At 32.9% G+C, this 23,005-nt stretch overlaps 1 protein-coding gene and 1 long non-coding RNA gene across 7 annotated transcripts in view; both read right to left on the bottom strand.

Moving 5' to 3' along the window:
* The window catches only part of LOC139510158 (PAN2-PAN3 deadenylation complex catalytic subunit PAN2-like), a 312,625-nt gene that overhangs the window by 60,162 nt on the left and 229,458 nt on the right, over positions 1-23,005 (bottom strand). For all 6 annotated transcript variants that reach the window (XM_071296503.1, XM_071296504.1, XM_071296507.1 and 3 more), the window contains 3 exons: positions 18,080-18,219; positions 12,380-12,503; positions 5,601-5,801 (listed from right to left, as the gene is read on the bottom strand). In XM_071296503.1, the coding sequence (XP_071152604.1) occupies positions 5,601-5,801; positions 12,380-12,503; positions 18,080-18,219 (465 nt within the window). The remainder of the gene's footprint in view (positions 1-5,600; positions 5,802-12,379; positions 12,504-18,079; positions 18,220-23,005) is intronic.
* Positions 19,177-21,316, bottom strand: LOC139510168 (uncharacterized). The gene is made up of 2 exons (XR_011661848.1): positions 20,112-21,316; positions 19,177-20,038 (listed from the first exon to the last, which is right to left on the bottom strand). It is a non-coding gene; the product is annotated as an uncharacterized lncRNA (long non-coding RNA).

Raw genomic sequence — 23,005 nt, 5'->3', positions numbered from 1 at the left:
AGGTTTCTTAACGCCTTTAATTATAAAATAATTCGAAAAAATAATCAGGAATAACCTTTATGTTTTGATTTATATAATTGATATAAATCAAAACATCGTGTTATTTCTGATTAATTTTTCGAATTACTTTATTAAGGTGTTGAGAACCTTTGGTGGCCCCATAGTTTAAGTGTCTTTAAAAAGTATATAGTGAGCAGTGGTTGTTACATACAAATGTTCACCTAAATTGTCCCAGTCAATGGATGAATTTAATGTGTCAATCAATGGCCACAGCCACACTGTTTTGAATTTCATTCTATAACATTATTTTTTTGAAAAGGACCGCATATACATATAATAAAACTAAAAAGTTTAAATAATTTAAATATAAAAACAAATATAAATATAACTCGCCTAACAGCATTGTAGATCATAGTACACGTATCATACACAATGTTTTGAAGGTTTCAATCATATCCCCTTATATTCTCCTATATGATAGTGAAGGTAAGGCTAGTTTTTTTCAGTCTCTCTGGATAACTTGTGTCATTGAGACCTGGTAGTTGTTTTTTTACCCTTCTGTGGACTCCTTTTATTTTATCAATATTGTTTTTCTTGTATGGAGACCATACTGAACTAGCATAGTCCAAATGAGTTCTGATCATGGTTTTATACAATGCTATGAATGTCTCAGTACCCAAGTATTTGAAAGTTCTTTTGCGAACTTCAAAAATGGAGTTGGCCTTATTAAGTTTTCGCTCTTCAACCTTTGCTATTGTATGGTTTAGTAGACTGTGATTTGTTGAGTGGTCAGTGTTATTTGATTTCTTACATATTTTGATGTATTTACATTTTTCAGGATGAAACGTTAGTAGCCATTTGTCAATTTTCTTCTTTTGCTTTTGATTATTGTCCTTTATTAATTAATAAATTTCAATCTTGCATGTATATTCTGCTTTATTACAATTTTCAAATTTTGTACAGGTTAAAACCATTTTTAAGCAGTATTTTGTACATGTTACGAGGTATTTTTGTACATGTTATAACTTGTATTTTGGCATTGTACAGGTTATAACATGTACAATATTTTTGTACGTTTTATAACCTGTACAAAATTGCAACTTGTACACGACATATATACACCTCACCAAAAGTTAAGCAAATTCTATTTTTTGTTTTAAAATTAAATTCAATACTGCTTTGTTTCCATATATTTCATTAATCTATTGTTAACCCTTTCCTCAATGGAAATATTTTTTCTTACATACTTGATTTGCATAGGATTTTTTTAATAAAAAAAAAATCATCAGGTTTAAAGTATTAATGCATTGTGAAAATGAATATTTCATCAATGAAATTCAAATCAGATATATCTTTAATATTGGATGCTAATTTTTTTAAGTCTGATGCAGACATTTTGTAGTCTAAGCGTTTCAACTGAGGTACTACACAGGCGTCATTATGGAGTAAAGGGGGTGGCGTCAAAAAGCATCATTATGGAGGAAAGGGTAAATCGACAGGTAAGAATTCAGGTACAAATTCTATTCCTAGTTACTTTAAAAGCAGGTTTTATAAAGCTACATACAAGTTTTATCCTTGCAAGTTTCGTGCAATGAAATGTAACTGTTAATCGCAGAATAAATTGTGTCAATCTACGTGCCTGTAGACAAGTCAAAAGACCATTGCTGACTGGTATGTATTGTCAATCTCGACATCAGTGGTCACTTGGTCACTGCAATAGGACTCTGAGACAGTGGCGTCAAGTCCATTGGTCTGACGAGAGAATATTTCTCCAACATCATATTGATGAGCGCATGCGCGTATCGCATCCTCGGAATACAGCATACAGGAAACAGTACATTCTTGGAACTACAGCATTTGGTGGTAGGGGTTTGACAGTTTGAAGATGCTTTTCATTTGACTGCAATATGGACCTTTTTGTTCTGGATGGGACTATGAAGTGTCAAAAATATTGTGATAGCGTACCCGGGATATCGTTGTGCCACATTTTGACTATCACAATCTTGCAACTAGACCAATATTCATTGATGATAATGCTAAGCCACACAGAGCATGCATTTTTTAAGAAAATTTACGCAAGGAGGTAACTGACACTATTCCTTGGCCACCCATGTCACTGGATATGAATTCCATTGAGCATGTTTGGGATAATATTGGTCGAAAAAATCAACAACAGGATTCTTGCTAGTAAGAACTAACAGGAATTACGAGCAGCCTTGAAAGAAGAATGGCAAAGAATTCCTGTTAGAACATTACGAGGCTTAGTTCAAAGCATGAGACGACGTGTAAATGAAATTTTCCGGAAGCGTGGAGGATACACTCGCTAGTGACCTTAATTGTACTTTGATGTATTCACAAATTGTCACTCTTGAATTTTAAAAAGAATTTTGTTTATAGTGCAAAGCAAATTTTTCAAAAACGTCAGTTTAAGTTGAAACTTTATCTTGTATTTTATTTAGCCATTTTACATCCATTTGCCCAAAATGAAAAAGTAAAAAATTTAATGATGAAAACAGTCCAAACTTTCACTTTTCAATTAACATTATATATGTTATCTTATAAAAACACAAATTTAGTTCATTGTATTGATATTTTGATTAGTTATGAATTCAGTAAACTAGAGGCTCTTAAGAGCCTGTGTCGCTCACCTTGGTCATATTAAACAAAAGACACAGATGGATTAATGACAAGATTGTGTTTTGGTGATGGTAAGGTGTTTGTAGATTTGACTTTACTGAACATTCTTGCTACTTACAATTATCTTCATCTATAATGAACTTGGCCCATTTGTAACAGAGGAAAATATTTTGTTAAAAATTTAAAAAAACTATGAAAATTGTTAAAAATTGACTGTAAAGGGCAATAACTCCTTAAGGGGTCAACTGACCATTTTGGTCATGTTGACTTATTTGTAGATCTTACTTTGCTGATCATTACTGCTGCTTACAGTTTATCTCTATCTATAATAGTATTCAAGATATTAACCAAAAACAGCAAAATTTCCTTAAAATTGCCAATTCAGGGACAGCAACCCAACAACCGATTGTCCAATTTGTCTGAAAATTTCAGGGCAACTAGATCTAGACATGATAAATAATTTTACCTCATGTCAGATTTGCTTTAAATGCTTAGGTTTCAGAGTTATAAGCTACATTTTACCCCTATGTTCTATTTTTAGCCATGGCGGCCATCTTGGTTGGTTGCACGGGTCATCGGACACATTTTTTAAACTAGATACCCCAATGATGATTGTGGCTAAGATTGGTTAAATTTGGCCCAGTAGTTTCAGAGGAGAAGATTTTTGTAAAAGTTAACGACGACGGACGCCAAGTGATGAGAAAAGCTCACTTGGCCTTGTAGGCCAGGTGAGCTAAAAACGAATTTAGAAAATTATCAGGTGTTGCTTAACTTTTGGCGAGGTGTATATAAATAAACATAAGTAGAACAAAAACACAAGGCTCTCAAGAGCCTGAATTGCTCACATCTTATTTTTTGCTAAAAATATTTCCACAATCATAATTTTTCTTTTCAATTGATATAAATGAGTGTCTTGTAAATTCTATTTAAATGTTTTTTGTATCTGTCATATTTTCTTCAAAAGAGAAAAACATGCATTTTACCTACCCCCATCTTCCATTTTAGTCATAGTGGCTATGTTTATTGACGTACAAGGAAATAAAATACAAAATTTGTACACGATATTCTGAAACTCATTCAGCCTAAGTTTTGCTGAAATTGATGTCATATAAACTTTTTTGTAGTTCTTACTTTGCTGAACATTTTTGCTGTTTACAGTTTATTTTTATCATTAATAATATTCAAGATAATAAATAAAAAATTCAAAATTTCCTTAACATTACCAATTTAATGGCAGCAACCCAACAATTAAGATTCATCTGAAAATTTCATGACAATTTTAACTCATACCAGATTTGGTCTAAATGGTTTAGTGTTTTAGATATTTGCTAATAAAAACTGCATTTTACCCCCATGTTCTATTTTTAGCCATGGCGGCCAAGTTTTTAGAAGAAACTGTAAAATAAAACACAAACATTATTATAGATACCCTAAGGATCATTCAGCTAAAGTTTGGTAGGAATTGGTTCAATAGTTTCAGTGGAGAAGATGTTTGAAATAGTTTACACCAGACAGACAACAACAACTGATGCCAAGTGATGGAACAAGTAGCTTTCAGTCAAGAAAATGACTGGCAAATATGACCCTTGGTGCAGACCCACCTATGATAGTCCTATATTGCATGTGGGTCTCACAAGATTTGACAAAAGTTCTTCACTAGTGCAGTAGCTACTGGAATGTGAGCAGGGTTAGACAATTGGTAAAGATTTGCATGTAGAGGTCTATTGTTTCTCTTCAGTTCAGACCCACTTAAGATAGTCCTACAACGCATTGACAGGGTACAAAAATAAATGTCAGTTCTTTCAAGTATTTGATTATTTTTAAAATAACATGATTGACAAAAGGTACTTGCATGCATTAAAGCTTCAATCTGATCACTCGACCAAATTCTTGTCTCTATATAGCATTTATTTCCTGATGTTGATTTCTTTTTTTTTATATAGCAAAAAACATAAATTAAAACAAATGGGGAATGTGTCCATGGGACACAGATGATGCCCCTGCTTGCATATCAAGTTTTAAAGCAACATAACTCATGAACTACAAAAGTGATGCTATTCAATTTGTACTTGATCCGAGTTATGTGGTTATAAGCATTGTTAATCCTGCTGCAAATGTTTGCACCTGTCCTAAGTCAGGAATCCGATGTACAGTAGTTGTCGTTTGTTTATGTAATTTATATGTGTTTTTCGTTTCTCGTTTTTTATATAGATTAGACCGTTGGTTTCCCCGTTTGAATGGTTTTACACTAGTAATTTTGGGGCCCTTTATAGCTTGTTGTTTTCGGTGTGAGCTAAGGCTCCGTGTTGAAGGCCGTACATTGACCTATAATGGTCTACTTTTATAAAATGTTATTTAGATGGAGAGTTGTCTCATTAGCACTCACACCACATCTTCCTTTATCTATTGTGTATATGTCTCATAACATTTGGTTGATGCAAACTTAAGTTAGAAAACAGAAGTTAAAAGTCACGCCACAACAATTCAAACTTGATCTGTGTTTTGAGGTAATAAGCATTGTGTATAAATTTCATAGCATTTGGTTGAAGCAAACTTAAGTTAGAGAACAGAAACGAAAAATCCAGCAGTTTTTCAATTGTAAAGGGCATAACTCTAGAATGGTACAAGTCACACTACAAAAATTCAAACTTGACCACACACAACAATGCATTGATGAATACAACTAAAAGTTCCAAACAAGTTATAACTTTCCACGTTTGAAATGCCCAACAATCATGAGAAACAAAGATTTTGGTTGGCTTATCATGATTATCTTTATTGGGAAATTAAAAGTAAGGAACCCAACAATTTTTTTAGTGTAGAATTTCACAAAATCATGTTCTAGACCATTTTCAATAATGATCATGATCTTGGAATCTGAACATCGTGTAGTTTACACCTAAATCGTGATAGTTGGCAGGTATGTGGAAATTATACTGACTACATTTGTTAAATAACCTCACCTTTTCAATAGGTGTGATAGAGAAATCATTCATCAAATACCACTGAGTACATGTAACACCTTCCTTCCGTTGGTGAAATGTCTCCCCAACAAAGATTTGACTAACGACTGTGTTTCCATTCTTTTGGTCCTTGATGTGACCAACTGTAGCATAAAGGTCATAATACTTAACACTGGGATCTTCATACTTCGGCCTGAATGACTGAAAATATTAATAAAACAAAGATATTTCTATCATAAATTTAATTAGAATAAAGCATTTCCTTGCAGTAATCAAGGATGTTGTTGAATTTTATAGTTTTATTTTCTAGAAGTTTTCAGACAACTGCAGCATACTTCTGTATCCATCCTGATTGGTATGTAATACTTTCAAAAACAATAAAATACTTCCCTAAGCGCAGCCTGTTTCAACTGCAGAAGTCAAACCCTGAACAGTTGGGGCAAGATTGGACACAATTATCAAGATTGATACTGTCTGAATTTGGATTGTGATAATTTTTTTTTTACATAATATAGGTCTTGGACACATAATAAATATGGTCAAAGATCTTAAAAATCTATTGCGCAATACAATTGAAAATTTCTTATTGTAACTTTCCAAAAAATTTGATGAAAAAATTTTACCCCCACTCCCTTCATACTTTTGGGATAATTACTCAATCCCTGCCCTCCTTTTGTGGTAGAACCATGGAACCTTCTGGTACAATTTTAAAGAGATCTGTACACTAAATACACAAGTTATAGTTTGGAAACTACAAAAATGCTTGTTTTTGGCCCCTTTTGGGCCCTTAAATTCCTGAACTGTTGGTACCATACCCCCCAAAATCAATCCCAACCTGACTTTTGTGGTATTGAACCTTCTTGTCAAATTCATAGAGATCCATTCACTTTAACTTAAGTTTATTTAATTGTCCTGAAACCAAATGTGTTTTTCGTATAATGACGACTAAGACGATAACATCATAGCCTTATACTAGCCCCAAATTTTTTGGTGGTCCTAAAAAAAAAACTGTTAATCAACTCCATTACAGCAGAAACAGAATATCTTACTGCTTGATTTTATGATATTTATCACTAATTAAGACCAGATGCTCCGCAGGACGCAGCTTTATACAACCGCAGAGGTCGAACCCTGAACAGTTGGGGCAATTATGGACACAACATTCAAGCTTGATACAGCTCTAAATTTGGATTGTGAATAAATAGTTGACACATAATAGGTTTCTGACACAGAATGAATGTGGTTTAAAATTAAATTGGACATTTACCTATTATTGTCCAATATCCAAAATCTAAATACATGGTAGATTCAGCAGATCAAATAACCCTAAGAATTCAAATAAAGTTCAATTTTGGACCCTTTAGAACTCAATGTGAACCAATTTGATAACCGGCCCAAATATTAAAAATCTAAATACATGGTAAGATTCACCCAATACATTCAATCAAACAAAGTTTAATTTAGGACCCCAATTTGGACCAACTTAAAAACTTGGGCCCATGATCAAAAATCTAAGTTTAGATTCTGCATATATCAAAAAACCCCAAAACATCAATTTTTGTTAAAATCAAACTAAGTTTAATTTTGGACCCTTTGGACCTTATTGTAGACTAATTTGAAAACAGGACAAAAAATTAAGAATCTAATTACACGGTTAGATTCAGCATATCAAATAACCCCTATATTTTAATTTTTGATGAAATCAAACAAAGTTTAATTTTGGATCGTTTTGGTCCCTAATTCCTAAACTGTTGGGACCAAAACCCCTTAAATCAATCCCAAGATTCCTTTAGTGGTTATAAACCTTGTGTTAAAATTTTATTGATTTCTTAAGTTATTATCGGGAAACCATCTGTCTTCGGACGACGCTGATGACGATGACAACGTGATACCAATGTTTTTGCGGTCGTATACAAATTATTAAATTTACCTATTATGGTCCAATATCCAAAATGTAAATACATGGCCATGGATTGATTCAGCATATCAAAATATCCCAAGAATTAAATTTTTGATGAAAGTTCAATTTTGGACCCTTTTGACCTCAATGTGGACCAATTTGATAACAGGGCCAAGAAATCAAAAATCTAAATACATGGTTAGATTCAGTATATTAAAGAACCACAAGAATTCAATTTTTGTTAAAATCAAACAAAATTAAATTTTGGACCCTTTCATTCTTAATCATTTGTTAATGTAGACCAATTTGAAAACGGGACCAAAAACTTAAAATCTAAAAACACAGTTAGATTTGGCATATCAAAGAACCTCAATAATTTGAATTTTTATGAAATCAAACAAAGAAAATGAATTTGATACAGAAAAAATAACACACCTACAACAAAATTCTTCAAACAATTTACCAAAGAAAAGAAAAATAAAATTTCTGTTATCTTCAAAATGTCTAATAATGAACAATAAATTTGTAACTATATTTATACAACTCCTGTATAGCTTTTAATCATCAACACTTAAAAATGACTTAGAAAACAGAAAATTATCAAATAAATCTGTCACTCTAATTATAATTGTCAGATAAGACATTAACCATATGGCTTTGTGTAATCAAACTTTATGTAAATAATTAACCATTTCTGAACAAAGAGAAATAACTCAATCACATTATAAATACCACTTTTGGATATCAAAAAGGGTGTTAACTGAACAATGAGAAGAGAAAATTGAACTTGACCTTCATAAAGTCCAAGGACACAACATATCAAAATTTGCCTGATGTACATCTCCAAACCAATAAACGATTATTACTTCAAAAATCTGGTTAAAAACTGCAAAATTTCCTTAAAATTAACAATTTAGTGGCAGCAACCAACAATGGCTTGTTAGATTCATCTGAAAATTTCAGTGCTGATAGAACTAGATATTATGATCACTTTCACCCCATGTCAGATTTGCCTCTAAAAGCATAACTCCTAAAGGGGTCAACTGACCATTTCGGTCATGTTAACTTATTTGTAAATCTTACTTTGCTGAACATTTTTGCTGTTTACAGTTTATCTCTATCTATAATAATATTCATGATAATAACCAAAAACAGCAAAATTTCCTTAAAATTACCAATTCAGAGGCAGCAACCTAACAATCGGTTGTCTGATTCATCTGAAATTTCAGGGCAGATAGATCTTGACCTGATAAACCATTTAACCTCTGTCAGATTTGCTCCAAATGCTTATGTTTTTGAGTTATAAGCCAACAACTGCATTTTACCCCTATGTTCTATTTTTAGCCATGGGGGCCATGTTTTTTTAATGAAATGGGAATTAAAACACAAACTTTATTCTAGATACCCTAGGAATCAATCAGATGAAGTTTGGTTTGAATTCTTTCAGTAGTTTCAGAGGAGAAGATCTTTGAAATAGTTTACGACGGACGACGACGGAAGCCAAGTGATGGCAAAAGCTCACATTTCCTTTTGGAAAGGTGAGCTAAAAAAGCTTGTTTTGACCACTTTTTTGCCCTTAATTTTTATGATTATAATTAAAGGGACAAATTACTCAAGAACATTAGAATGACACCACCAAAATTCATACTTGATCTGTTTCATGTGTGAATAAGCATTGTGTATAAGTTTAATACCATTTGGTTGAGGCAAACTAAATTTGGAGATTGGAAATGAAAAATTCAGCTATTTTTATATTAATAAAGGGGCATAACTCTAGAATGGTATAAGTTATGCCACCCACTTTCATACTTGGATCTGTGTTGTGTGGTAATAAGCATTGTGTATTAGTTTAGAACATTTGGTTGATGCAACCTTAGGTAGCAATACACAGTTAAGAAAAAAACTTAAAATTGACACTCATAATTTTTAAACATCCTCTTTCCCCTCCTGTCTAACAAAGAAGGTTTTATATGTGTGTTATGCATGTATATACCTATAGAAAAAGAATCTTCCATAGATTTCATTTCTAATGGTCATAAGGGTGAAATATAATCCCTCTTGGGTGTAACCATGGCAACAATCTGCATTTCTTAGATACAAAATATAGCAAAAAAGGGGGGTGAACATGTCACAAAAGTCTCCAAAATTTGGTCTAAAGGAAAATTTCAATCAATTACAGTGATACCTTTCCTGAATCCATAGGTTTATATCTATCAAGTGGTCCAAAAAAAATCGTTTTTCCATAAAATTGAATTGAAAAGATCGAGCGCAAAATCTTTGTTGATAAACACTACAATAATTTATGGACCTATGAACGGTACGGATAGGAAAATACGGACTGTCAATCATATAAATGGCCTATAAAACATGTTAAAAACAATCAAAATGTGCATATAAACCCACTAAGAAGGCTATATTATTCTTCAATTATCTAAAAAATCAATTTTATTGTACAAAAACTTTCATATTTAAACCAGGTGCTCCACAGGGCGCAGCTTTATACGACCGCAGAGGTCGAACCCTGAACAGTTGGGGCAAGTATGGACAAAACATTCAAGCGTGATACAGCTCTGAATTTGGATTGTGATCAAATTTTTGACATTACATGGTTTTTTTTTTACACAAAACAAATGTCAAGATTTTACAAATCAATTAAAGATTTCTTCTTCAAACTTTTTAAATCTAAAATTAAATAGTTGACACAGCATAGGTTTCTGACACAGAATGAATGTGGTCTAATGAACTTAAGTTTTTTTTTGCCTTTGAGCAATTCACTATGCTGTTGAATATTAATCCTCTCAAAAAAATGTTTGAAGAAATTTTCTTTTTATTTATGAAATCTGAAATGAGAAAAATTTAACCCCCCCCCCCTTTTTTTCACATCCCCGTTTCCCTTTTTCCAAAACTGATATCAATTCAAATTTCTAATGGAGTTTGCAACAATAACTACTCTTTTAAATACATCATAAAACATTAAAATGTAAAATAAAGTGCTTGTTATCACTGAATGGTAAAGATTGGTTGGTAGTAAAAGTGAATATACTGTTTATTGTATAAAACAATCAAAAAATTTCATCAGCAACATTTTATATTGGCAAATTTCCAATGAAGTCATTTACATAAAGTTATTGGCAAATAAAAATAGAAAATGACATCATAGTCATGTCTGGCAAATGTCCAACATACATTATCTAAAAACATTTTAGATAAGATAAGGAAAAAAAGCTTCATCAGCAACATTTTATATTGGCAAATTTCCAATGAAGTTATTTACATAAAGTTATTGGCAAATAAAAATAGAAAATGACATCATAGTCATGTCTGGCAAATTTCCAACATATATTATCAACTACTATTCTATACAAAGAAAGATAACTCCAATTGAAAATTAATTGCTATTGCACAATATTGTGCAATTAGATATTTCTTGCTATTGCTGAATACTGTGCAATTGAAATTTTTTTGCTATTGCACAATACTTGATATGGAATCCTGATTTGGACCAACTTGAAAACTGGGCCCAAAATCAAAAATCAAAGTACATATTTAGATAAAGCATATCAAATAAGCCAAATAATTTAATTTTTGTTAAAATCAAACTTAGTTTAATTTTGGACCCTTTGGACCTTAATGTAGACCAATTTGAAAACTGGACCAAAAATTAAGAATCTACATACACAGTTAGATTTGGCATATCAAAGAACCCATTTATTCAATTTTTGATGAAATCAAACAAAGTTTAATTTTGGACCCCCATTTAGACCAACTTGAAAACTAGGCCAATAATTAAAAATCTAAGTACATTTTTAACTTCAGCATATCAAAGAACCCCAAGGATTCAATTTTTGTTAAAATCAAACTAAGTTTAATTTTGGACCCTTTGGACCTTAATGTAGACCAATTTGAAAACGGGACCAAAAATTAAGAATCTACATACATAGTTAGATTCGGCATATCAAAGAACCCCAATTATTCAATTTTTGATGAAATCACACAAAGTTCAATTTTGGACCCTTTGGGCCCCTTATTCCTAAACTGTTAGGACCAAAACTCCAAAGATCAAACTCAACCTTCCTTTTATGATCATAAACCTTGTGTTTAAATTTCATAGATTTCTATTTACTTATACTAAAGTTATGGTGCAAAAACCAAAAATAATGCTTATTTGGGCCCCTTTTTGGCCCTTAATTCATAAACTGTTGTGACCTCAACTCCAAAAATCAATCCCAACCTTCCTTTTGTGGTCATAAACCTTGTGTTAAAATTTCATTGATTTCTATTTACTTATACTAAAGTTATTGTGCGAAAACCAAGAATAATGCTTATTTGGGCCCTTTTTTGGCCCTTAATTCCTAAACTGTTGGAACCAAAACTCCCAAAATCAATCCCAACCTTCCTTTTGTGGTCATAAACCTTGTGTCAAAATTTCATAGATTTCTATTCACTTAAACTAAAGTTATAGTGCGAAAACCAAGAAAATGCTTATTTGGGCCCTTTTTGGCCCCTTATTCCTAAAATGTTGGGACCAAAATTCCCAAAATCAATCCCAACCTTCCTTTTGTGGTCATAAACCTTGTGTTAAAATTTCATTGATTTCTATTCACTTTTACTAAAGTTAGAGTGCGAAAACTAAAAGTATTCGGACGACGACGCCGACGCCAACGTGATAGCAATATACGACCAAAAAATTAAAATTTTTGCGGTCGTATAAAAATTCTCAGGGGCCATAATGCGAAACTAAACTTCTAACTGTGTATTGCTACCTTAAGAGAACGGAAACCAACTTTGGGATGTACGGACAGACATATGTATAGAAGGACAAAGGTAAAACTCAATGCCCCCTCTGCTACAGCGGGGCAAAATAATAAAAATTCCTCACATCTTCAGGGAGCTCCTCTATGTCTACTTTGCCATCAGACCCTAGGATGACCTTCAACACAAATGGTATCCAAACTAAGTCTGGGTCTTCATCAGGATTAACTGCTGGCATATCAGCTATTTCACTGGAATAAAGCAACAACATCAACAAAGCATGTGAAAACAGTTCCCTACACAGCCTTATATCTCACTGGTATTCTAAATCATTGTGATGCATATATTTAAAATAAAAGATCAAACATAAATTTATTTATAATAGCTTTGAAACTTTATAACATACCTGCCAACCCTCCCGTTTTGAGCAGGCGACTCCTGCTCAAATGACGAAATTCGGGAAATCCCCCGGTTGCCGAAACCCTCCTGCGCAGGAGTATAGAATCTCCCGCTTTTGGATATTTTAGCTTTGAATGACAAGTCCACATTAATTACGTTTTTGTGTCACTGATGAGGGTTGTTGTTACCTGTACACAGACCATGTTTCACTTGACAGCTTGGGTGTCAAGCATAGTACTAATTAACGATCATTAAGGAGGCTCGCGGGTATAAGATTTTCAGAAAAAATTAAACATTAATTTTTCATTACAAATTTTATTGATTACCTTAAGTAGCTGTTACTTTATCATATGGTACAAAAATCATTCCAAACAATCAATTCGTGTTGGCTCCAGCGGACTTTTAAAATCTTTTTTAACTCATCGGTGACCTATATTTTTTATTGTTGTTTTCGAATAAGCTGTACATAGACTAAATAATTGTAAAATTTTAGCGATTTCTGTAATTTAGTTCTTTTTTTATTTCGATATTGCCGCTATGTCTCCTATTAGTTCAACAGAAAAAAGGACATTAACAAAAATGTATGCTCCTTTCGAAGGCAGATTGTGAGCGTAAATGAACGGTGACCCCATTTTTTTATTTCATTTTTCTATTAAGTATAAGATAAAGTTCATTTATAGAAAAATATAGAGAAATCCTATATTAAATAAAAAATTTCATTTAGACCCGCGAGCCCCCTTAATGACTTTTTCTTCAAGCTTTGTGTAAACACTTCAAAGAAAATTCAGATTACTTCCTCTGTCACTGGGGTAAAGCTGATAACCGTAACTGCATTCAAGGTCATCCCAAGATGTCGGATGAAAAATTAGGTCAATATTTGTTTTGTCTGTTTAAGTGTTTCTATATCATTTTCTTTACAAAGCATACATTGGTCCGATGTAAATTTATAAAAGATTCACAAGGAAATAACAAATTACTCCCGAGAAATGTGTATTAAACAGGAAATTAAATGGCTTCAGGTCAGGTGAGCTAAAAATGACACATTCTCTTCACAACACCAGATCCGATGGAACTGCAAAATTTATTTTGCATTCAGTTAGTTTTACTGGTATGTTTCAAGCTAATAGTCCTTTTGCTTTATAACCCCTAAAAAGTGAACTCCCCTTGAACAGTATCTTGATAGTAATCCAGAATGCCAGCGTTTCTGGTACATATCTTATGTAGTATTTTGTTGACTTGGATTAAAACCTTCTGACATCCAGTTACAAATGAAAAGCAATATGCTCAGTAAATATTCCATTAGATATGGATTTCAATACGGAAATAAAATCTTCGTATTGCCCTATCTCTTTTAGTTTTGCTTCAATATGTGGCAATAGTTCATAAATATAAAAAAAAAAGATGTGGTATGACTGTCAATGAGACAACTCTTCACAAGAAACCGAAATGTCACAGAAATTAACAACCAGGTATGTATTATATGATATTAATAGGAATCCCAGAAATAACAAAATCTTTTGGCTTGCACTTGGAGGCTACATATGGTTCGCTATGTATTTTCTTCTACCTTTAGGATAATGCAGTATTATAAATTAGTTTTATACCAACACGATTTACTATTTGATACAAAAAAGGTAATATAAATACGAATATTTCTTAGAATTGTTCCTTTAAATGTTACGGTCATCTATTTACCAATCACGGTCATCCTTGTTATATGTTACGGTCATCTTGAAAATATTTTAATCCCGATTTACGGTCATCTTAGCTATTTTTTCAAATCCAATTTCCAGTTTCATACACATTTCTCGGTAGTTATTTGCGATTTCTGTGTGAATCTTTTATGAATTTACATCGTACCAATGTATGCTTTGTAAAGAAAATGACATAGAAACACGTAAACAAACAAAACAAATACTGACCTAATTTTTCATCCGACATCTTGGGATGACCGTAAATGCAGTTACGGTCATCAGCTTTACCCCAGTGTCTGTTTAGTCCTTCTTAAAATAATGTGAACGATAAAACAATATAAATTAAATACAAATTGAACAAAGAATCATAAAAAGATGGCAATTAAATGATTTCTTATGCCTTAGGACAAATAAATAAATAAATTATATGTTAAAAATTACTTAAAATAATTAAATTTCTATTCAATGCTTGAATTGAAATTTATAAGTAATGTATTGAACTTAATCAGTTTATACCGACAGACCATGCACGGGCTGTGTAGCCAGTCAAGCTCGTTAATCAAAGAGCTGATTGCTCTGAGGTGGAAGAAGGTGAATAAAAGGTAACTTGAATTACCATAAAAGAAGCCCCACTAACCCAGCCTGCTTTGTTCCATTATCGTTATGACATATTTTTGATCTTCAAACAAGAATGTGTCAGAAGTACATGGATTTCCCATCCGTACAATCATTTTCTATGTTCAGTGGACCATGAAAATTAGATAAAATCTTTAATTTGGCAGTAAAATTAGAAAGATCATATCCTAATAAAGGAACACATGTGTACTAAGTTTCAAGTTGATTGGACTTCAATTTCATCAAAAACTACCTCAACCATCAACTTTCACCTGAAGCAGGACGGACCAGAAAACATAATGCCCATAAATGGGGCATAAAAAAAGTAAGACTTGTTACATACCTGCCAACTTTTGAAAGTTCCCATGGGGGGTTTTAGTGCGCGAGAACAATTTTAAAGGTTACAATTTTTAGCAAAGTATTTTGCCCTATCTGGATTGTCTAGAAAAAGTGTCATATTTGTATGATGAGCTTACATGCCTTTTTCTTAAGTCGGTTTGCATGATTCTAGTTATTAAATCAGTAGCTAGCAGACCAGGATTTATTTTCGTGTGTAAGGATATTAAATGCTTGTTGAAATTTCCAATTTTGAATTATTCACAAAGATGGACCTTTAACAGGTTGGGAACAACACTCCAAATGAGGGGAAACCCTCATTGAAAGAACATTACAACCCACTGTAAAAATGAGCACCTTTACATTCATATTATTTGATGAAACTTTTCCCCAAGAATTCTATCAAGTGTCAAATGGTCAAAACATATCAAAAGAATTTTCCCACTTTTGAGTTAAAAATCTTAAAAAAAATTCTTTCTTTATTTTTTCAACAGTAAAATGACCCCTTGTTTTAGGGACAGTTCCTCATTTGAGGGACACCACTCATAATGGGGGGGTCCCAACCTTGTTCTTTAAATGATTTAATTGAATACAAAAATAACATATGTTACAACAAGTTTTATGTCAATAAATTAGTGAAAAAACTACTATATATCTATATATTATCTTTATGGTAGTACTGCATCATTGAATTTTGACAATCAGTCATGCTTTTATCCTTACGCTGTGTAAGAACCTCCTTGCAGATGAAAATTCACCTGCCATGTTCACGATTTTACAACTAGATGAAAACAACACAAGTTCAAAATCTAGCATATTAGAATAATCTTTAGAGAAAACGTTTTTGATTGGCTTATTAATTTGATCACGAGAAACATTGAATTTGATTGGCTGAACACGATTGTCTTACCTTGGGAACAAAATCAGGAACAATCATATTTTTGTGATGATTTTCACAAATTCGTGTTTTAGAGGTTTTTTAACGATCCCCTAAATATTAATATTTTTTAATAAATGCAAGGACGTATTATAAAACATCCTTGATAAGAGTAAAGAGAATGAACAAAAGGCGAAAGAACTCAGGACGAACAGACCAAGGGAGAACATGTAAACAGGGCGAGTCAACCCAATACCAAATTCAAGCATGCGTACTACAAATATCTACATTAAAAACATCCTGTTACAAGTAAACAAATAACGTTCATGTAGATGAGATGAAATCTAATAATTTACATAAATAAAAGGGTATATATTTACGATAGTGATTGTTTTTCAATCCTAATTTACAAATTAAATGATTCAGATGCTTAATCATGTGTCAAGAATCGGAAGTTGTTATGAAATTGTAATACACAGAAATGTGTGCAGCATACAGATGTGGTAACGGGTCAATGTATTTACAGCCGGCACCATAGGTCTTCAGAAGACTTCAAACCAAAAACTTCCATTTGTTGTAAATCACTTCTATGCTTATGTGCACACATGTGACAAACAAAAAATGATGTTTATGTGCACATTTGAAATAAGACATATTTTATGAACTGATGAGATGCTAATGTTTAAAGAAATAGAAAAGGAAACTAACGAACAAACCTTTTACAGGATATAACCATATTATAAGATAAAACAAGAATGTGTCCATAGTACACGGATTCCCCACTCGCACTATCATTTTCTATGTTCAGTGGACCGTGAAATTGGGGTCAAAATTATAATTTGGAATTATAATTAGAAAGATCATATCATAGGGAACATGTGTACTAAGTTTCAAGTTGATGTAACTTTAACTTCATCAAAAACTACCTTGACCAAAAACTTTAACCTGAACTTCGCACTATCATTTTCTATGTTCAGTGGACCATGAAATTGGGGTAAAAACTATAATTTGGCATTAAAATTAGAAAGATCATATCATGGGGAACATGTGTACTAAGTTTCAAGTTGATTGGACTTCAACTTCTTCAAAAACTACCTTGACCAAAAACTTTAACCTGAAGCGAACGGACGGAGGCACAGACGGACGAACGAAGGCACAGACCAGAAAACATAATGCCCCTCTACTATCGTAGGTGGGGCATAAAAAGTATTTATATCAACTTTTATATGTGTTTTGTAGATGAATAAATAAACAGGTCATATATTTCACTTGAAAACGTTGTTCGCGCAAAATCTCTCACTTAGTTATCATTAGCTGAGTGGGAGATCTCCCTCTTTGAAGGTTTCAGAGGTTGGCAGGTATGCTCTATATTGTATCTTCATTATGCTATATCATTTATTACTCATAGTCCAGTCAATCTAGCATAAATTTGACCCTAACCTTGAAGTAATTGCAACAGAAGATTTTAAAGTTTTATAATCTTTAGTATTATACCCCAAATATACACAGAAAAAAGTCCCATAAAATCTTACTTGAGAAAAACTAAAAATCATGATTTTAAAATTCCTATTGAGATTTGCATTGATATGGGAGATAACTCTCTTAAAAAAGGCAGAAATATCAAAAAAATTGACACAAAATTATAACTTAACCGCTTCTTTTCAACAGAATGTATTGATTCTTGATATTTTAGTCGTCTTAATGTTGTCAGACTGCTCAATCGGGATTCAAATATCAAATTTCCGACAGTGGGAGATTTTATATACCAGAACGGGAGCGGACAGGCAATCAGGAGATTTCTGGAATTTCACCATTTAAGGGGGAGTCTCCTGCTTAAAATGGGAGGGTTGGCAGGTATGATGAACATACAGTGACCGACAAAACATACAGTGACTTCATCACCTACCTCTTCATGTCAGTCTCATGTCTAAATCGACAGCCTTTCCTTGTACATGCCCGACCATAACGGCACATAACTGGCATCTGTGATGACATCATTGAGTATGACTGAGAAGATCCCTCTTCCTCTCTCTTCTGTTTAATTAACTGCACATATATACCAGAACAGTTTATTATACAGTTATTGTAAAGGCAGAAATTTTCATGGAGGATTTAATTTCCTTTATTTCTACAGTATTAACTTGGTTTGAGGACAACAGTTGTTTAGTTTAGTTAACTGAAGACTGAGATGGAAGATTCAAGTTAAGTGTCAAACAAAATGGTAGGTTCTTTTCAGTTAGAACTTGTCGAGTGACGAATCTGAAAATGCATCACATGGTAAAGCTGACTTGTATGAACCCTGAAACCAAATTTCTGAAATTTGTGTATTATAGTTCCAGAGAAAAATGTGACGAAAAATATTCATGGGATGGACAGACTGACAGAAGGATGGACAGAAAGAGGAAAAACAGTATACTCCCTTTTTTAAAGCAGGGTATAAAAACAGTATACTCCCTTTTTTAAAGCAGGGTATAAAAACAGTATCCCCCCCTTTTTTAAAGCCCCCTTTTAAAGCGGGGGTATAATTATAGTTATTAAAATGCAAGCATGTTGCATGGTTTTCCTTAATAGAAAATATCATTCTTAGGCTGGTACCACAGTTTTCTCCAAATATTTTCTGCAATTAACTGCTTGTTCAAATATTTTTCACAACATTGGGTTAATAGATATCGATACAAGAAGATGTGGTATGTGTGCCAATGAGACAACTTTCCATCCAAGGGACAACTTATAAAAGTAAACCATTATAGGTCAAAGTACAGTCTTCAACAAGGAGCCTTGGCTCACACCGAACAATTACTAGTGTAAAACCATTCAAACGGTACAGCAATTGGTGCATTTCTTCACCTGAAAATAATGAATCAAATTTCTTCTGCATTTCAACATAAAGACAAAATATTCTATCATGGCAGATATAGCGACAATGAATTCATAATATATGATAGAACATCAGATGAAATTAAAAACCAATTGTTTAGAGAACAATTGAAGGTCTTTCCACCAGTAAGGCTTAAATTAAAATATTGTTTGTTTGCCCTTTACCGACCGACCCTATCAATTCGTTCCGCCTGAAAATCTTTTATTTGTATTTACCAGCAAGATTTTATTTTATTTTATTTTTTCGTTCCTACCAAAAATCTTATATTTGTATTTCCCGCTCAAAACTTTTTTACCGGAATCCTCGGGTTTTATCTTTACGTATAAGGTCCAGTCCGTTTGGTATCACCTGAGCGTTTGACATGAACACTTGCATTTGAAGTTTCAAAGCATTTGTTTGAAATCGATGTTGAACGCTTTCTGAAATCATGATATGAAGTACGTTACTCTGTACCTTTAAACTTAAAGAGCAGGGTTCATTTACAAAAAAGTTCGTTTGATACAAAAGTATTAACGTGTGTACAAACTAATTTGTAAACGGACGTTGTATTCTATGTAGGGATGGCCTTTTGTGATCCGCATATCAGAATGATTATGTTAACGATGCCGCTAAATAATTTATATCTGACATGAACCAAAAGTGACAAAACCCTGTAAAGTGGAGAATATCTGGCAGTAAAATCGCCAAGTTTTTCATACAGATCATTTATAAATGTGATGCAAAATACGTGCACTGACAATTGAGTTTTAAGTCTTATAGCATTTTTATTGAAAAAAAGGCACACACGAAATTTGTAACACTCTAGGGACTTTTTCTACTAGTAATATATGTCTGCCCGGACATTATCTTACCAGTACAAAGTTATCTCTTATATATTTTTTTTTCAAAACTAATAGTCCCAGCGGAAAACTTATTTGCAAAAACAAAACGGACAAAAAAATGACATTATGCAGATTTTGTATCTATAAAATAAAATATTTTACCTACCTGCCTACCCATGACAAATAATATACCGAGCCAAGTTATTTTTTTGGGGAAAAAAATAAAATATTTTACCTACCTACCTACCCTGTTTCAAAACATAGGGTCGGAAAAGGGCAAACAAACAATATTTTAATTTAGGCCTAAGGATCTATTTAGATATGAAAATATTGAAATTTGGTTTTAAATGTCAATTTCAGCATCAAATGACAGCTTATTGTACGCTGATTCCAAAAATATATGGTTTCTATACAAAAAGATATAAATAAGGGAGATCATTTTTTACTTCCAGTTTAAAAGATGTAACTTCCGGTATTGTTTGACACTGATTCCAAAAATATATGGTTCTATATACTTTTACATTAATTTAGTACAAACAATAGCTACTTCCGGTTTACAAATGGTCACTTCCGGTTGGCTTTTTCAAGGTCACATTGCTTGCAACCTAATGCAAAAAGTCCCATGGCTTTATCATGTATACATATGAGGTAAAAGCAATGGTCAAAATATAGAACGTTGATTAAACCTTTGACCTTGACCCCCATTTCAAGGTAATGAAACAAGGGCCTCAAATCAAAAGACCCAAGGTCTCAATTATATATGATGAATGAGTTATACATGTATTACCATACATGTAATTATAACTGACGTCAAAGAACTTAGAATTGGTTATTTTGTGTTTTAATTACCTACTTTACACTGCTTTAAATTTGTTCATTAATCAGGAAACCCTTATTTTCCCCTTTATTTCTAAATGGTTTGAGGCATAATAGCCCCCCAAATATAAAAAAGTAGATGTGGTATGATTGCCAATGAGACAACTGTCCACAAGAGACCAAAATGACACAGACATTAAAACAACTATAGGTCACCATAAGGCCTTCAACAATGAGCAAAGCCCATACCGCATAGTCAGCTATAAAAGGCCCCGATATAACAATGTTAAACCAGAAAACAAGAAAACTAACGGCCCTATTTATATAAAAACAAGAGTGCACACGCTGAAATGTCTCGCCTTCTATACTAATCATTGATATTATGTTGATAGTCCTAAGTAAAAAGCTAAGCTTTATAACAACTGTACCATAAACTTAACATTAACCAAGATAACTAAACAAAGACCAATGAACCTTGAAAATGAGGTCAAGGTTAGATGAACCATGCCAGGCAGACATGTACAGCTAACAATGCTTCTATACAACATATACACATGGAAAAAAGTATTGCAACACCTTGATTTTTCAAAATTTGAAAAATCATCCTCTTTTGTTGGATGATATATAATAAGATATTTGTATAATATTATTGAAACATAATTTATGATAACATTGGCATTGAAACGAACAAAAAATGTTTGAAAAAAAATGATTTACATAACCACAATTTTAATAACAAAATGAAGTGTTTTTTGTACAAAAAAATGCATTTTACAACTTTGGCTGTAGTCGAACTTTTCAATGTCAGACATTTCAAAATTAATCTTCAGATGACTGTTCACATCATGGTTGGTCGTTATACGTCAAAAAAATAGTACTTTGTGCGCAGGCTCCATTCAAACGGATAACTGCATCTTAACGTCTTTTGATTCCTGCCAAAAATCCACTAATTTGTTGCTAAGGTAGCAGCAACAATTTCTGATGAAGTGCATTGTTTATTTCATGATGTGTTTGAACTGGGGTGTCCTTTCGCGCACTTTCCGCCCAATAGTGTCCAATATATGCTCGATATGGTTCAAATCTGGGCTACGATCTGTCTAAGGAAGATGACCCGAATTCCATTGGAACAATGAATCTTCCTCCACGATGCTAATTTTCAACTTAAGCGAGCTCTGCACTACATTGGATACGGAAAACTGTGTGTCTGTTCGTTAGCAAAGGTCTCCGAAATGGTCTTATCGCACGATAACCAGTAGCGATGAGTCGATCTCAAACAGTTCTTGTTAAAAGGCTTCTGTATGCCCACCACTCTCTTTTTGGGATTGTATTGTATGCAATGGATTTCCTTATGACCAACCTTTATTATGCTTGATTTTCCCTAGTAAATGGTATAGGGGGTCTTCTTTATCTCGGAAGATCTTTAACATCGTTTAGTGCCATTTTTTATTCTTAAAACGACTTATAGTGGAATGGTGATGACCAACAATGATTGCAGTTGTTACAGCGACATCCTTGCTTCTCTCATGCTGATAATCTGTCATCTTGCTGCAGTTTAGAGTTGTCGAGGACCCATTACAAGTTGTCAATCACATAACTTTAACAACTTGGTTATTTAAAGTGTTGAAAACAATGAGGATGAAAACATCTGTTTTGCTGTTTACGGGTACAGTAGCTGCATGTGCGAATAAAAACTTACCGAGTCGATATTTATTGATTAAACTCAGGTGATACTTAAATAATGTTTAAGTAGTTCTATTTTACCAAATTATATCACAAAAAAATAAAAAATGTTTTTTTAATTTCAATTTCAATTTGGTGTTGCAATACTTTTTTCCAGGTGTATATATAGTTGACCTATTACTTATAGTTTAAGAAAAATAGACCAAAACACAAAAACTTAACACTGTGCAATGAACCGTGAAAATGATGTCACGGTCAAATAAAACCTGCGCAACTGACATAAAGATCATTAAATATTTCCATACACCAAATATAGTTGATCTATGGCATATAGCATGGGATAAAAAAACCAAAACTCAAAAACTTAACTTTGACCACTGAACCATGAAAATGAGGTCAAGGTCACATGACATCTGCCCGCTAGACATGTACACCTTACAATCATTCCATACAACAAATATAGTAGACCTATTGCATATAGTATGAGAACAACAGACCAAAACACAAAAATTCAACTATAACCACTGAACCATGAAAATGAGGTCAAGGTCAGATGACACCTGCCAGTTGGACATGTACACCTTACAGTCCTTCCATACAACGAATATACTAGCCCTATTGCTTATAGTATCTGAGA

Source organism: Mytilus edulis, chromosome 2 (assembly GCF_963676685.1).
Source record: "Mytilus edulis chromosome 2, xbMytEdul2.2, whole genome shotgun sequence".
Taxonomy (NCBI): domain Eukaryota; kingdom Metazoa; phylum Mollusca; class Bivalvia; order Mytilida; family Mytilidae; genus Mytilus; species Mytilus edulis.
Note: the sequence above shows the minus strand (reverse complement) of the source record. Positions and strands in the feature narration are given on the sequence as shown.